The 14,656-nt window shown below is 55.1% G+C and overlaps 5 protein-coding genes across 5 annotated transcripts; all 5 read right to left on the bottom strand.

Moving 5' to 3' along the window:
- Positions 1-511: 511 nt before the first annotated feature.
- TAD2 (tRNA(adenine34) deaminase) lies at positions 512-2,280 on the bottom strand (the record flags this gene model as incomplete). Its single annotated transcript, XM_083195115.1, has 3 exons — positions 512-741; positions 802-1,507; positions 1,564-2,280. The coding sequence occupies 3 exons, from the start codon at positions 2,278-2,280 to the stop codon at positions 512-514; spliced, it is 1,653 nt and encodes a 550-aa protein (XP_083050028.1).
- Positions 2,281-3,334: 1,054 nt separating this feature from the next.
- ACO1O0_005704 (Zn(II)2Cys6 transcription factor domain-containing protein) lies at positions 3,335-5,722 on the bottom strand (the record flags this gene model as incomplete). The annotated part of the gene is made up of 1 exon (XM_083195114.1): positions 3,335-5,722. One exon carries the CDS (start codon positions 5,720-5,722, stop codon positions 3,335-3,337), a length of 2,388 nt encoding a protein of 795 aa, XP_083050027.1.
- A 1,251-nt stretch (positions 5,723-6,973) lies between these two features.
- ACO1O0_005703 (uncharacterized protein) lies at positions 6,974-8,383 on the bottom strand (the record flags this gene model as incomplete). Its single annotated transcript, XM_083195113.1, has 2 exons — positions 6,974-7,951; positions 8,234-8,383. 2 exons carry the CDS (start codon positions 8,381-8,383, stop codon positions 6,974-6,976), a joined length of 1,128 nt encoding a protein of 375 aa, XP_083050026.1.
- Positions 8,384-9,098: 715 nt separating this feature from the next.
- ACO1O0_005702 (DNA helicase ZGRF1-like domain-containing protein) lies at positions 9,099-11,693 on the bottom strand (the record flags this gene model as incomplete). Its single annotated transcript, XM_083195112.1, has 1 exon — positions 9,099-11,693. The coding sequence occupies one exon, from the start codon at positions 11,691-11,693 to the stop codon at positions 9,099-9,101; it is 2,595 nt and encodes an 864-aa protein (XP_083050025.1).
- Positions 11,694-12,272: 579 nt separating this feature from the next.
- ACO1O0_005701 (uncharacterized protein) lies at positions 12,273-12,836 on the bottom strand (the record flags this gene model as incomplete). Its single annotated transcript, XM_083195111.1, has 1 exon — positions 12,273-12,836. The coding sequence occupies one exon, from the start codon at positions 12,834-12,836 to the stop codon at positions 12,273-12,275; it is 564 nt and encodes a 187-aa protein (XP_083050024.1).
- Between the last annotated feature and the right edge of the window lie 1,820 nt (positions 12,837-14,656).

The raw sequence follows: 14,656 nt of genomic DNA, 5'->3' as shown, positions 1-14,656 counted from the left end.
GAGCAGGCTTGTCGTGAACATGCATCTTAGTAGAAGAAGCATACTATATGCCAGCAACTTCGCGTTGGTTGCTTATTTGGCCCGAAGGCGGTGGAATAGTCTCCACTGTACCCTGTCTGGATGGTCTTAGCTGCCTGTCAAGTGGGCTGAATACATATTGTATAGCGAACTTGCTATTCACCCTATTTGCAAGCCAGGCACAAGTTGACTGTTTCATCACACCAACTACCATAACTAAACGTTGCTTTCTCTAAGTATTGCCCATTGTCTGTCGCTTCTAGTATCTAGTACACACATCAACTATTCTGCAGATGGATGTGGCCCAATGCTTCAGGCAGGTGTAGCTCACATGAAGCCAGGCCGTTTCATGCCATGTTCCATCATAATACATCTCCATGTCGCCCAGCAACATGGCCAAAGCAAAGCTCGTAATGCGTGGCTCGTTCAGTCCAGCGGAAATGTATGCTTGAGGTCCCAACAAATATCAAAACATGTGGATGTTGGCTGGCGCTCAGCCTGCGATGGTTGCCTCCTTCGATTCGGCACCGTCGACTTCTCTCTTGACTACTCCATCCTCGCCCTCCAAGTCGTTCTTCTCTGTACCCTCTGCTGAGGGTCCAAGCTCGTCGCCGTCTGACAATGTTCCGCCACTAGCGGATCCCGAATTGACCGACACGCCGTCGTCCTTTTCCAAGGCTGCCAGTCGAGCCGCTCGGCCTTCCTTCTTCCGTGGAACAGGGGCTGGTCAAGTTAGCAATCCGTATCCATAATGGTGTTAGATCAGTAAACAAGGTAGCTTACCTCGCCCATTCTCCTGGACGTAAAACCGCCGGAGCAGCCCTACAGCCTCATCACGTCCCCAGCCACCTTCGATCTCGTACCCAGGCTCGACGTTTCCTCCATCTCCACCACTAGGGGGGAATGACGTCCCCAATACCTGTTTTCCATCCGGGAGGCGCATGGGTGGCGGCTGGGGATGCGCACTTGCCGTCTGCCCATCGTCTCTAACGGGGAGCGAGTTGGCGTGGATGCTGAATACACCGCCAGTGCCGCCAAACTTATCGTTGACAGCGCCAAAGAAGACCTTCTTGATCCCGAGCTGTCGCAGTAGGGAAGCGCACATGACGCATGGCTCCACCGTCACGTAAAGGGTACACTCGCGGATGATGGATTTGTCGACGCGTTCATCCGGGTGCTCCTTCTGGCCGTAAGGGTAAAGATGGCCCTTGCTACCGTCCTCGTTGCCCTCGTCAGGCTGTGGCGAGACGATTGAAGCGTCATCATCAGCTTCGTCCTCGGGCGTGCGCTCGATCTTGGGCTTGAGAGACGTGGTGCGCGGTCCATTCTTGGGAGGATGAGAGAGAAGCGCGCAGATCGCCATGAACTCGGCGTGACGAGTGCCGTTGCGGGTGACATTGGTGGCATTCATGCCTCTGGCGATGATCTTGTCGTTGTGGACAAGCACACAGCCGACGGGGGTCTCGTTGGTCTTGAGGGCGAGCCGGGCCTGGTCATGTCAGCAATGGGTTGGATTAAGATGTCAAGCGGGAAGAATAATCTCACCATATCAAGCGCTTCCTCAATAAAAACGAGATGCTTCTCCCGCTCGGCGCGGAACGCCTTCTCCTCCTCCGTGAGCTCCTCCTTGGGAGTCTCAATGCCTGTCTCCTCCTCAAGTTGGGCCGCCTTGGAAAGGTCGTCATCGGTACGGACAAGGTTGAGCTTCTTCATCGGCGATACTAGCATGTTTCCATGAGCACCATCAGGCGGCTGGTTCTCCTTGTCAGAACCAGGGTCTGACGGAGACCGACACTGATTCTCCTGGTATACATCTTTCTGGTCCATTTTGCTGTGCTGCTGAGATCTCTGGAGATACTCTGGGAATCGGGTGGCGTCCATAACTTCGTCGGTGGCAGAATCGTTGCCGTTGTCTTTGCTTATCGTCGGTTCCTTTAGATCCGTTGTCTCGAGAGATGGATTGCCTCCTATTTGGGCTTTGCCTCTTTGTCCACTGTTTGCGTCGCCAGGCCCCGATGTCTCGCGTTTAGAAGCATCAGCCGGTGCTCTGTCGTCGTGATTGTGGTTGGTGTCAGGGCTCAGATTGCTGTCACCGCTCTGGCACCTTCTGGGGCCACTTGCCCCATCGCCATCCCGGTCGTCATTGCCAGTGCTGGTGCCGCTGGCTGGACTGCTGTTGCCAGCTGGTGACGCCTGCCGCCCAAACAGCTTGCGCACTGCCCGTTTGGCACCCTCAAGCCCCATCGACTTGAGCTTGGCCATGATAGGCTTTCTTCTTCTCCTTCGACCAGCCCCGGAATCGACTGCCCAGTCCACGTCCTCGGCCCTGAACCTTGGATCGTGCCTCTGAATCTCTGATTCACCTCAGTCCCCCCCTCTAAGTCACCCTCGCCGCTCCTCTCTGCTCGTCACCGTTGCACCGGGTTCACCGTTCGCCTGGCTCTCTGTCTCAGCCGACCCAGCACCTCTTTCACCGGGAGCTTCACCGGATGGGAGCTCCGGGATAATGCGTCAAAGCGCAAGCAGTCTCGGTGCTTGGACAAGAGACGCAAGCAATCCTTCCAAACCACTCCTGGTTAAGGAAAGAGAAAAAAGAGTCGTTCGGCGGACACGTCCTTATCGATTCCCTCTTAATCCCCCACAAGCCTGATTGCCTGTCCTCCGCAGATGCAACCCCAGATTTCCTCGCTGCAAGGTGTGCACCACGCCACCCGCGCCTATGAAGTCGTCGTTTGACGTGTGACACGACAAAAGCACAAAGAGAGTGTGCTGGTGCTGCGTGGCCCTTCTTACCACCCTTCTTCACTGCCCTCCACAGCCACAGACCAGGTCCTGGGGATTCTCCTCCGGTTTATGGGTTAGGTAATGATACTCGGTGAAGGAAACTTTCCCGTGTTGACATCTCGCCACTACCTCAATGATTTTTACCTCCTTGTCCCGAATTTTTCTGGGCTTTTTTTAGTCGCCGCCAAAAGTCAAATCTACAGCCAAACGGCGCCTTCTCCGCAGTCACATGATTGGCACTCCAGCACTCAGGCGACCCACCTGTTTGCCCAGTACAGAGTCCTCCTAGTCCTACCGTCGGCTGCAAAACCAACGGTAAGCTGCTCCGTACCAGATCTCGAGGAAGACAATAGCCATAGCTGGGCACTTCATATTGAAATTTACAGCACTTCTTTAGTTGCAGCTTTGTTTTTCCAGTAAATGCATACGCTCTGTTGTTTAAAAAAAAAAAAGAATACTACAAGACTTGTAGCCCTGTGTACTAGTACAGACGCTCTTCAGAGCGTTAATCTATTCGACATGCTCCATCTCCTTAACGGGATGACGAAAAACAAGAAGCAAACGCTACCAAGGCAATCGCGCCCAGCAGCTGAACCATCCAAGAGTCCAAACCCCTTGCTCTACCCGTCTTCTTCTGCATAGAAAATAGCTGGAGGGCAGCATAAATAGCAACGCCAGTCAAAGCCGCCGATGAGGCGCTTGACCAATGATCCTGGCTAGCGGCCAAGGAAAGTTCTTCCACAGCGGGGACTCCCAGCGTAGGAATGGCCCGCGCGAGAATTTCGACGCCAGACACTACCCTTGGGAGAGTCTGAAGTTCAGGTATCTCAATCTGTGGTGTTTGAAGAGCAGCACCCACGGCTGACACTTCAAGGCCACTGACCAAGACGCTATTCGAACCTTCAGGGGAAGTAGCAATACTATCGACACCTGATCCAGGTACACGGCTCTCGAGTTCCTCGAGAAGGGATCGTGAAGTCATCTCTTCTAGATAGGACGACGTCGTCGTGGATTCGGTTCGTTGGATAATGCGGCTAACCACACGAAGAGACCGTGATCTTGTCACAATCGAGTTCGTCAATTGTGACAGAGAAGTTGGTTGGGCTTCCAACCGGCCTGGTGATGAGATCTGTGATTCCACGTGCTCATCAGCCACGAGAGAGCTCTCCGCCTCCGAGCCAGTGTTTTCGGTCACCACTAGTGGATGAGAATTGACAAGGCCTCGTGAAACAGGTGAGGACAATTGTGAGCAGGACGAGCATGATGGTCTAGAGGACAACGGTGGGATACCATCCTCCCCTCCGCGAGTATCCCTCGTCGTAGGTGGTGCAACTCCCTCAATGCCATCTTGAACAGCCGGGTTGATTTCCGACTGGGATTGGGCAAAAGCCTCAACCCCATCGGAATTCTGGCCTCTCCATTGTGACTCAACGCTTTGCGCGTATTGCTCTGATAAGCATTGTTGCTCAGATCCAGTCCCGGAACGGTGTTCACCGTGCCTATCCAGGCCAGGTGAAGCGGACGACGCAGACTGCGTATTCGCATAGGCTTCAACACCATCCCCTTCAGGGGATTTGGTTTGTGACTGAAGGTGATCACCTATGACGCGTGGGTAGCACGACTCGGGCCCTTGTGAGCGCGCGACGCGATTGCCCACATCAATTAATGTAGGCAATGCTGGCTCTGACGTGGGCTGAGAAGAGATGCCACTACTATCCTGGGCATCGACCGCGTTACCTGTCGCCACCAATGGCGGCATAGGGTAGTGCGGGAGGACGTGGCGGTCACGGCCGGCAATCTCCGGCGCAGTCAACATGAGTTGATCAGAAGCCAGGAAATCCCAATCAAGATCCGGCATCTCTGGTGATGTCGATGATGATACCGTCTGGAATATGCCGTAGTCTGGCGAGTCGGACGCGGAGGTAGTTGAGGAGAAGGTCTGAGAGAAGAGTTGGTCGTCGGAAGAGGATATGAAAGGAGACATAGAGGAGGATGACGAAGTTTGTTGGCCTTGGGATAGGATTCCCTGAGGGTCGGAGAAGAAGTCGTAGTTATGCTCGACCCCAGACGGGGGGTAGTGGATGAAATCTTCCCACGGCTCGTGCGCCGCCGTGGACATATCAAATGACTCGACGAATTCCAGCGATGGGTCAAAGTCTATCGATGGGGCTTCCGGCATCGTGAACGCATCGAAAATCACTGGAGCGGGAGGGGAAATGTCGGGTTTGTCTTGCGACACCGTCCTGGACTTCTTGATTGGCTTGGTGGCTGGATGTGTCTGTGTCTGAGATGAAGCACCCCGCTTCTTGTGGCTAGGGTCGCACCGAATCTTCTTCTTGCGGCAGCTATCGCAGGCCTTGATGATTCGCATCAGATGAGCGTGGTCGCGCTGCTCCTTGGTCTTGGATCCGCGCGAAGCAGAGTTGGTGACATCCATACCGTCCCGTGTCAGAATCTTCATCCCAGGGAGGTGAGAGAAGTCGGTAGGTGTATGGCGGCGGGAGCTGGTGGTACTGCTCTTGCGAGATGCGCCGGCGCTCGGCGAAGCGCGAGAAGGAGTAGGCCCGGTGACGGAGCTCCAGTCCCAGTTGGAGGTAATGGGGCTAGCATTGAGCGAGGCGACGGACGGAGTCGCCTGAAGGGGAGAGACGGCAGAAGGGGACTCGGGAACGGCAGCAGTAAGTCCAGTAACAGCGTAGAACTTGAAAACCTGGCCTGTCCTTTGAGTGTAGTCGAGGAAGTCAACCGAAACAGTGGCACGCTTCTCTTTGAGCGAGGAGGGCCCAGGGATGTAGGCATCCAGCATGTCGTCCAGTTCCTTGGTGCCCAGTGCAGGGAAGAACTGGAGGGGGGCACCAAGCATAGGCTGGAAAACGGAGAACCCTTGCGGGACGGGGTTTGTGGCCTGGAAGGCGGCCATGATACTCGGCGTAGCTGGGGACCCGTAGAAGTTGGTAGACTGAATGGTGTTGGTGAGCAGGGAATTAAGGCGTTTGGATTGCCTAGTAAACCACTATAAGACCGAGCACCAGATGCAAGATGAGGTTCACCGTACGACCCAGTCAACACACGGCGGTGCTACAATTTCTCTTTTTGTCGGAATTGATGATCGGGCGAGCGAGAAGGCGTTGGTGAGCATGAGACGGTAGAACCAGCAGTCGAGCCAATTGAGGAGGGAGGCTTAGAATTGGCTGAGCTGAACTGGGCTACAGGCTGTAAGTGGGAAGAGGAGACAGCTTGACAGCCGCTGGATGGAATCAAAAGACAGCCAGATGGGGCAAGTCTTGACAATTTCGACTGCGAGGGATACGAGGGATACCTCGGGAATCTTCGTATACGAAGAAGAGGGAGAAGAGAGAGCCTCAGGACGCCGGCGGGCGGGAGTCATGGATGGTATTTCAAGTCTGACCTGCGTAAGGAAGCCTCGATGGCGCAGCAGGTGGAGAGAGAAGGAGAGATTGAGTCTTTCGGCGTGCTGGGAACGGACTAGCGTTGTAAGCGGGGCCTGTGAGCTTAGGCCAATCCCAAGCTCTGGATGTAAAAATGTGGGTCTAGTGATGGGCTACCATTGGATTTTGTGCCCCACTCCCTGCACCCGACGACCTCAAGTTTCGGCGAGTTCAGCGGTGCTGCCATTGGCCAATCCGGCCGCCTTGCACAGGCCATCTGCACGAGTGACTCAACGCCAGCCACGATCCCCAGACTCTGACCACCAATTTGCCCGTCACCAAGTCTCCAACTCCGCCCTCCGATCAGCCCTACCATCGACCGTCTGCTTCTACATGCATAGACATAACGTTGTCGACTCACCTGAGCATCATAAGTGAGGCGGGGAGGCCTGCTGGTTCTTATACTACTACCTTAGCACCCGAGCGGACCGTTCTCCCCACTCGATCTGCTCTGGCTCCATCTGCTTCCTAGCTCATGGTGTCGATACGTGTACTCGTACGTAAGTATCTAGCGGTGGTGGTATCAAGACAACAATACTTCCAGATACCTGATCCGAAGGAAACAAATTCATAGCAGCCAGCAGCCTCACCACTGCTCATGTTTGTACTAGAGAATACCGCCGGGAGTCATCAGTCATACTTCATACATCATCTCTAGCCATCTCTGCCTACCTATCCTTGAACATACCTCCTCTACAAGAGTTTCTCCTAACAGTCCCTCTTCACAGCAGGCTTGGGCAAGGTTGTATGAATTCTGGTGGCAGACCGACTCTCATCGACACGCCCCACTTCATGAGACGCTTCTCAAACTCGTCTGCGCAGTCTTCCCCAGAAAGCCGAGAATTTCCATCCCCGAAAGACCCCAGGCCCAGCCCAGAGTCGGATCGGTCAGCTTGCTTAGCCCTTTTTTGTGAATCACTCGCGTTTCTACCAGAGCTGGCAACTGGCGAGAATGCCGCCAGATATCTGGACCTTCCCTCGTCGTCCGTCTGATTTATGGCCGCAGATGCCCCAGTCCTTTTTGTGACGTCGAATTGTTGATCTGTGACCACAAGCCTGTTCAACACCGCAAAACCGCAGAGCCACTCCTCCTGGGCGCCACAGTCCACCATCTCGCACTTCAGGCAATACCACGCAACGTCATTCCACTGCTCGCAGCCCCGGCACTTGAACCACTTAGACGGTTCGTGAAGGCTGAACGGGAAGTGGGCGGTGGCATAGTGCGTCAAGACCTCAGCTTGGCTCTTATATTGCAGTCCGCAGGGGCCTGCTGTTGCGCTTTCGGCCGCAGCAACTTCTTCAAAATTGAACAGGCACTCCCACATGCCGATCCCTGATCTCTGCTGTCGGGCGATGCCGATGACTGGTCCTGCTTTCGCGGTTTCTATCTGCTGAAAGCTGTCTGTCCACATGCTTGCGGTACCCGACTCATCGCTCGTCGAGAACTCGGACGTTATCAAAGCATCATCTTCCCCTGAACGAGGGCTCAAGGATAATACCCAGTCAGATGCAGTAGGATCAGTCGCCGAGATTTCTTGGGTTGGCTGCTCAGACTCAAGGCCATGCAAATCGATGGCCGTCAGGGCCTTGGTGCCCTTGGTGTCTCCCTGATACGGCTTCCCCGGCTTGACTCTGCCTTTTTCCTTTTCTTTCATCGCCTGATATGCCGCGTCGAATTCTTCCAGGGCCCAGTGGTTACACTAATTCAGTCAGTTACATCCCTGGCCGATACGATATACCATACTTGCCTCGACTTTCCTCTGATGACACCTGAGACAAGCCCCGAGATTCCGCTTGAAAGCAGCCTTTGCAAGTTGCGCCGTTGTATGACGCCCCGTCCGCCGCCGTTTTGCGACGTCACGCAGCGATACATCCGCCACCCGCTTTTCCAGACCACTTGCCTTCAGGTCACTCTTCGCGTAGTAGCTTTCTCCCTTTTTGCCATGGCTTTCCGGGGGAAGCCGCAGATAGGCGTCAAATACTTCGTTCCGCTCCGCGTCCCGCCAGTTGTTGTACAAAAGCTGGAGTTCCTTAGTAGGCGAGGCGTGGATCGTCAGCCCGCTGCGTCGGTCCCGTGCCTTCTGGCCCTGGTTTGGCATGTGGATTGGCTGTTCTTTCCCGTCTTTGATCATTGCTTCGAGTAGTAGAGCTACCGAATTAAACAACGCCGCCGGCTTCTTGAACACGGGGAGAGTCATGCGTAATTAATCCCACTTTCCCAGTCTTTACTTCTCAACGTCCGTTTCTGCTGATTAACTAGACAGTCCTACCCAACGCCGTGACATGGCCAATGGTTCCTGTGTTCTCAACTCCTCACCATCGGAGTCCAACGCTGGTACCACAAGCACTGCCATTTGCCAGATAATCAGACCACTGAATGCACAAAGCCGAACTGGCTTTCGGTGCGACCCATTTCAAGAATACATATCATCATCCAACTAGCAGGGTGACAGAAAGGTAGGAGCAAGGCTACGGGCTCCAACCCGTAGTGTAGGGAGTAATAATAGGTAGACACCAAACAATCCACAACTGGGCCCCATGGTCCCCCGAGCTGCACGTTGCTAGCCGTCCTACGTGCTTCCATAGAGTTCAGCCCCTACTCTTCTGGGCGACAAGGGCGGGGCTTGGCCTTGAGGTTGTCCCGGCTGTCAGACCAATTTTGTCCCCCATATTGTGAGACCTCACATGCATCATCGGGTACAAGCATTACAGCCGGCCTTGGGTCAATGTGTAACCAACAGAACAAACATGCATAGAAGAGTAAAAGCTGAAGCAAAAATCGTCATTTAATCATTAATCGCTCATTCTACACTCGGAAAGACATATTGCGGATCATTTTCTCCTGTCTCACCACGCCGAGCTCCTCCCCTTGGGTCTCTCCATCCCCAAGAGATCACCAGCGTGCCGACTCCATGCACCTCCGTTTACCTTGCTGAATCCCGGGAGCGACGCCGGCTCCTTAGGAACTTGCTTATAATTAGGCTCTACCAGCTTTACCGGCATCGGGGGAGGGTCAAATGGGACAATGCTCTGTGGAGCTCGTCCGGCTGCATCTGCCTTACTGGCAGCCTTCCTACCCCTTGTCGCCGGGTTGACCACGCGTGCAGTTGTCGCATTTCCAGAGCTTCTGGGGGCTTCGTCGACCACGGCTTTTTTATCTTCTATCGCGAGCGTTGGTTGGGCTGCTTGCTTCTGACTCGCTTCCAGAGTGATCCTGTCCCCAGCATCGCTCGGGCCAGTTCCATGAGTAGCGGCGGCATGATCCTGCCCCATTGGGCCAATTGAAGTCACCCACGAATCCGGCACAATGTAGTTGTCCCCCGGGATTTTGAAACCAAATATCTCTTTGCTCTTGGAGCTTTTGCTGATTCTCGACATGCGGGGGCCCTTATTTGCCTGCTTCTTGTCTGCAGCCTTGGGCTTAGATGCAGGTTTCTTGTTGGCTTGTTTACTGCGCGTGGCTGCAGGAGCCGGCCCATCCCAATCGTCCTCGCTTTGCGACTCGTCGTATGCACAATCCGGAATCGTGCTTAGGGGTGCATCCGGCATACGCATGCCTGTTTTTGTTTGCCTGCGCCGGCGTCGCGTCCGTGGTGCATCGCTGTCGCTGTTGTCATCCGACACATGGCCAGCTTCCTCATGCGGGGTGGGGTCTTTGGGAGCTGGTGATGCTTTTGGCTGCGCAATCTCAGCGTGATCTTTCTCTTCCTCAATGCGTGTGGAACTGCGGCCCGTAGAAGAAGCGGATGCCGACGGTGGTCGAGGGGTTAGACAGTCTTCCGCTTCAAACCCTCCAGTTGGTATTTCCGTGACGTCTTGCTGGCTACTGTCTTTGTTTGTAGGTGATAAGCTAGGTTGCTGGATTGCATCCCCATCTCCATCCGATACTATACCTTTCGCGTACCACTCCTCGAAATTTTCCGTTTGAGCTTCGGCAAGCGGCAGCGATTCCTTGTGTGCCAGATCAGATGACGAAATGCTCTCCTCTTCGGCGGGGGACCGGTCCTCTGACAGCACCAGAAGGCGTCTCTTCTTCCTCGCCTTGATCCGAAGTTCCGTTCGAGGCTGTACGTCCCTCGGTACCGCTGGCTCCGTAATCTTATCGTCCCGAGGAGTTTCTCTTCTAGAGCCGGATGCAAGGCCATTGTTCTGGCGCGCGCTCTTCATCTTTGAGCGCCCGTGATTAGCTGGAGGTGGCGGTTCTGGCGATTCTTGCCTGCCTTGTGGCACAGACTGGCTAGTCTCTTCGAGGTTCTGTCGGAGACCTGCTGTGGACTTTGCAGTAGCATAAGCTCGGGAAGCAGCAGCCTCCTTGAGAACCTGCAGAGAGCTTTTTGGCTTCGGTTTTGAGGGTTTCGTGGGCTCGTCGCCACTATCAATCGAGCTCCCGATTGTGATGACGGCGGACCTGGGGGGTTGTGGCCTGGACAATGTGACCTTGTGCGGCTGTTTGTTAACGTCGAGCACATTGGCTTCCTGCTGTTCAATCTCGCCGCTGTCCTGTCTGTTTACTCGCGAAACCCGTAGGCTGCCCAAACGTGATTTTGTTGTTCGTCGTGGCATCTCAGCATCGTCATGCAGGTTCAAATCGTCGTCATTGGTATTGGTAATTTTTGATGGTCGTTCAGGGGCGTTCTCCGGTAATTGTAGGGACGGATGCGTAACCTGCTTCTGCGGTTCCATATGCTCGTCAAGCATGACCACGTCGTCATCCTCGGGCTTCTCCGCAGAAGAGGGAGCCTGAGTACGCACGTTCGTGCTATCCTGTAGAACCCGAGTCCGCTGGCTCCAAGATCGCATCGGCACCGCAGAAAGACTCAGTTGCGTCCCAAACAGGCTCCTCGCGTGGCCCATCTTGCTCGGCGGCGACTGGTTTGTCTTGCTCCTCTTTGCCGATGGCGTGTCCGCCTGTTCTTGCTGCTGCTGCCGTAGCTGCTGCCGCCTCTGCTCAAATGGAGACTCTCGTGGAATTGCCGCCCTCCCAATGCGCCCGGGAGTCTGCATGATGGTAGTCAACGGCCGGTGCGAAGTCCTGAAACTTCGATCCCCAGCTGGTGCCTGCGGCCTCGCTCGCTGCTGCTTTTCGGCCGCCTCACGCCTCCTCTTTTCCACCTCTCTCGCCCTCTTATCCACCAGTTCCCCCAGATCCACCTCTTTCTCCCCTGTCCTCACACCAACCCGCACGATGGCCGCGCCCCGGTCTAGAGCCAGCTCCTCATGCTCCTCCAATGTTTGCGAGGAGCTTGTCAGGTGCGCATCGCCGATTACACTTCCACGCTCATCATAGACCATGAGTCGCCCATTGAAGGCGTGGTAGCGCATACGCCCATCTTGCCATCGCTTCGCCTTGCGCTTGAGGTCGTGCGTGAAGAGGCAGGTGTATTCGTGGACGATGGAAGTTGTCGACGTAGCTGTGGTCTCTTTATACACGTGCCTAGACATCGCGATCGTAATTATGTCATCGTGAAGGGGTTTTCATCAAGTTCTTCGTCCATCGATGGGATGATACGTGCGCGAGTCTCGTACGTGGTGTTGGTTGACGCGTTGAGAGGTTGGACGCGATGTGGGGTGATGATGTGCCTAGGTGCGACACCGGGTCACGTGTAGGCCAACCTGACAGGAAGGAAGGCACAACATTGCAAGGGCGAGGACAATTAAAGGTATAAATGATTTCAAAGTTCAAGATAATTCGATGATGCCATTCCCTCCCATCTATTGAATGGGGATTTCTAAAGGTATCTATGGTCCTCAACGAGGACATGATGTTGCGCCTAGTGTTCGCACACCCCATAACTCCTGTAAATGCCCGATTTCTCAATTGAGAGTCGCTCAATCTGTACAAAGGAAACTTCAAGTAAAACTTCCAGTGGTGAGTCTCAATGCAATGTCAAGCGAGTGTAGCCTGGTCTGACAAGAGACCCTGCCCCCTACCAGTGTTGCTAATGAAAATATCAAAATCCCCCCCAAAAAATGGCACTTCCCAATAACAGCCACATGCCCTCTGACACATGAAATTTCACCTCACAGGGAGCGGCCTGTGAAGCTCTGTCCAGGCGGCGCAAGCCCTTGGCTTGATCGCTCGCCGTCCCCTTGGTCCTTGTCGAGATAGCTGCTGCCCGACGACTCCAGCTCCATGGGCGTCACGGGTCCGGGACTGCCGAGGGGGTGTAGCCGGGGGGCATTGGGCTTGTGCATTGATGACCCACCAAATCGGGCCTCCATTCCAGGGAATCCCTTTAGTCCGCGTGGTCCAAAGCGAGACGGGCTTTCCTTGTTGTGGTCCGATGTGCCTAGCACCTCGCTCGCTGCTCTGGATGCCTGTGCCACCATGTCGCGCTTGTATTGCTGCAGCTGTGTCCTGAGACGAACATCGGCATCCGAGGCACCCTGTTGGGGCGGGTTGGGGAAGGCAGAAAAGCCCGGCGAATTTGACCCTGCGGGTGACGACGGGGAGGCCGAGGTAGGCCTGCTCCCTTGGTTCTGTGCACTTTCGTAGTTGGATGGGTAGTATTTTCCCATTGGGAGCGCATTATCCCGATATCCCGTCGGGAAGTAGGACGCGACGGGAACGTTGGCCGTGGCCATTGTGCCAGTCGTTTGTGGATGGTTTATGGCTCGCCTCTCACGAATGGTGCCTTCAACGCCTGTCGTATGTGGGACCCTCGAAGCTTTACTCTCGTTGTGAAAAGGATGCGGGCGGTATATTCTTTCTTTGGGGTCCTCATGCATAGGAAAGTAGCCACTGGCATGGTCCGTCAGTCACGCAAATAGCCAGTGGGCACAGTAGTTGAGCGGCCTACCCAGGGAGATCGCCTCGTGCAGACAGAGGCTGCTCGGGCGGGGTACGAGCTGGCGCCGAGCTGATCTTTTTGGCTCGAGGCAACTCGATGGCAATGGGACGACAGGATGAGCTCAGAGACGCCGAAGAGTCTGGGTAGGCCGTCAGTAAACCGATCCAGGCACGCGATCGATGGTGATAGTCCAAGATGTAAGGATGGGAGAAGTTGAATGTAAAAGAGGAAAATTGGATCTCGTGGCAGACAAATAGTATAACTCGAAGAGGGGACAATGTGAGCAGTGATAGGTCAGGGAGACGAGTGACAGACGCCACGCCGTCCATAGCGATTCGTGCTGTACCCCACGATAACCACACCGGAAATGCGGGGACAGGCGTGACCACAATAACGAGCGGAACGACGTAGTTGGCTTGGCCAACCATCATCCCACTAGCCTTGCCATCTTGGGCCCAAAAAGCCTCAGAAATCCACGGCAACGGGGGCCAACACAAGCGCGGTTGTTCCAAGGCGGGAGGGGCGCGATAGCGTGAGCCTCTGACGACAGGGCGCTGGAATGTCTCCGGCCGGTGGGGGTGGAAGTTGGAACAATGTACGGTGGCGCGCCAGTGGAAGCGAAATTTGCGGAACACGAGGAAAAGAAATGAATCAATGATGGAATGGAAGTACGAGCACTCACCTCGCCCTGCTGATGCCAAGTCGGTCGAGGGACCGGCGGCGGCGGCGCCTGGCTGGTGCGCCGGAGGACCGTAACGGCGGGTCTGATAAGCCTGGGTGGGAGTTGACTGTCCAGACGCTGCACGATCAGCGCCGTCGTCGGAGGTTATGGACCTGTCGGACGAGTTGGAGAATGTCCGACCGGGCATGGGCGGTCGCCGGCAAGGCGAGAGGTACGAGGACGACTTGAATGATCGCGAGAAGCTCGACATGTTTCTGTTGCCGAATGCTGACGACGATGATGGTGGAAAAAAAAAAGTTGTTGAATGTTGGCGGCAAGCCGTCAGTCGAGAGACGTCCGAACCTCCGAGACCCGGGTTTGGTGGATGGTGGTCCGAGACATCAAATGACTGTTGCCTCCCGCCGAGAACCAACCCAGCGTCACGTTGTAACACGGCTGGAGGAGGATGATCCACACAGAAACTGCAGCCTGCAAGGTGCCGTCGTTATGTCGAATGTCAGCGGACGAAAGAGCTGACACCACAAGTTTATCCAGGGGCAACGTTGAAAGGGGTAGGTACTCGGGAGGAGGGGGCAACAGAGTGGGTAGCCGGGTGGTGGGGAGGAGAGTGATCAGCGAGGTGGGCGGAGCGCTGGGCGAGAAACGTGAATGAAATAGAAGGACAAAGGCAAGAGGGGAGAATGAACGCCTTAAGAAGGGCGGTATGGCAGAGGGACAGGCAGGCCCAAAAAAAGACAAACTATCTGACCACCTACATGTCTATACAATTTGACTCCTCAATTCGACGAGGCTACAGACGTGACAACAGTCATCAACAATTAGGCGAGCGCAGCCAACCAGCCAAGGCGTATCGCACCACCGACACCCGTGATGGCCGCGCTGACGCCTTGGCGGGAAGACGCATTGGTCGGTCCATCTAATGGTGCGAGTGC

This window comes from Amphichorda felina (assembly GCF_050947745.1).
Source record: "Amphichorda felina strain 45539 chromosome Unknown scaffold_5, whole genome shotgun sequence".
Lineage (NCBI taxonomy): Eukaryota > Fungi > Ascomycota > Sordariomycetes > Hypocreales > Bionectriaceae > Amphichorda > Amphichorda felina.
This window is presented reverse-complemented; position numbering and strand designations above follow the sequence as displayed.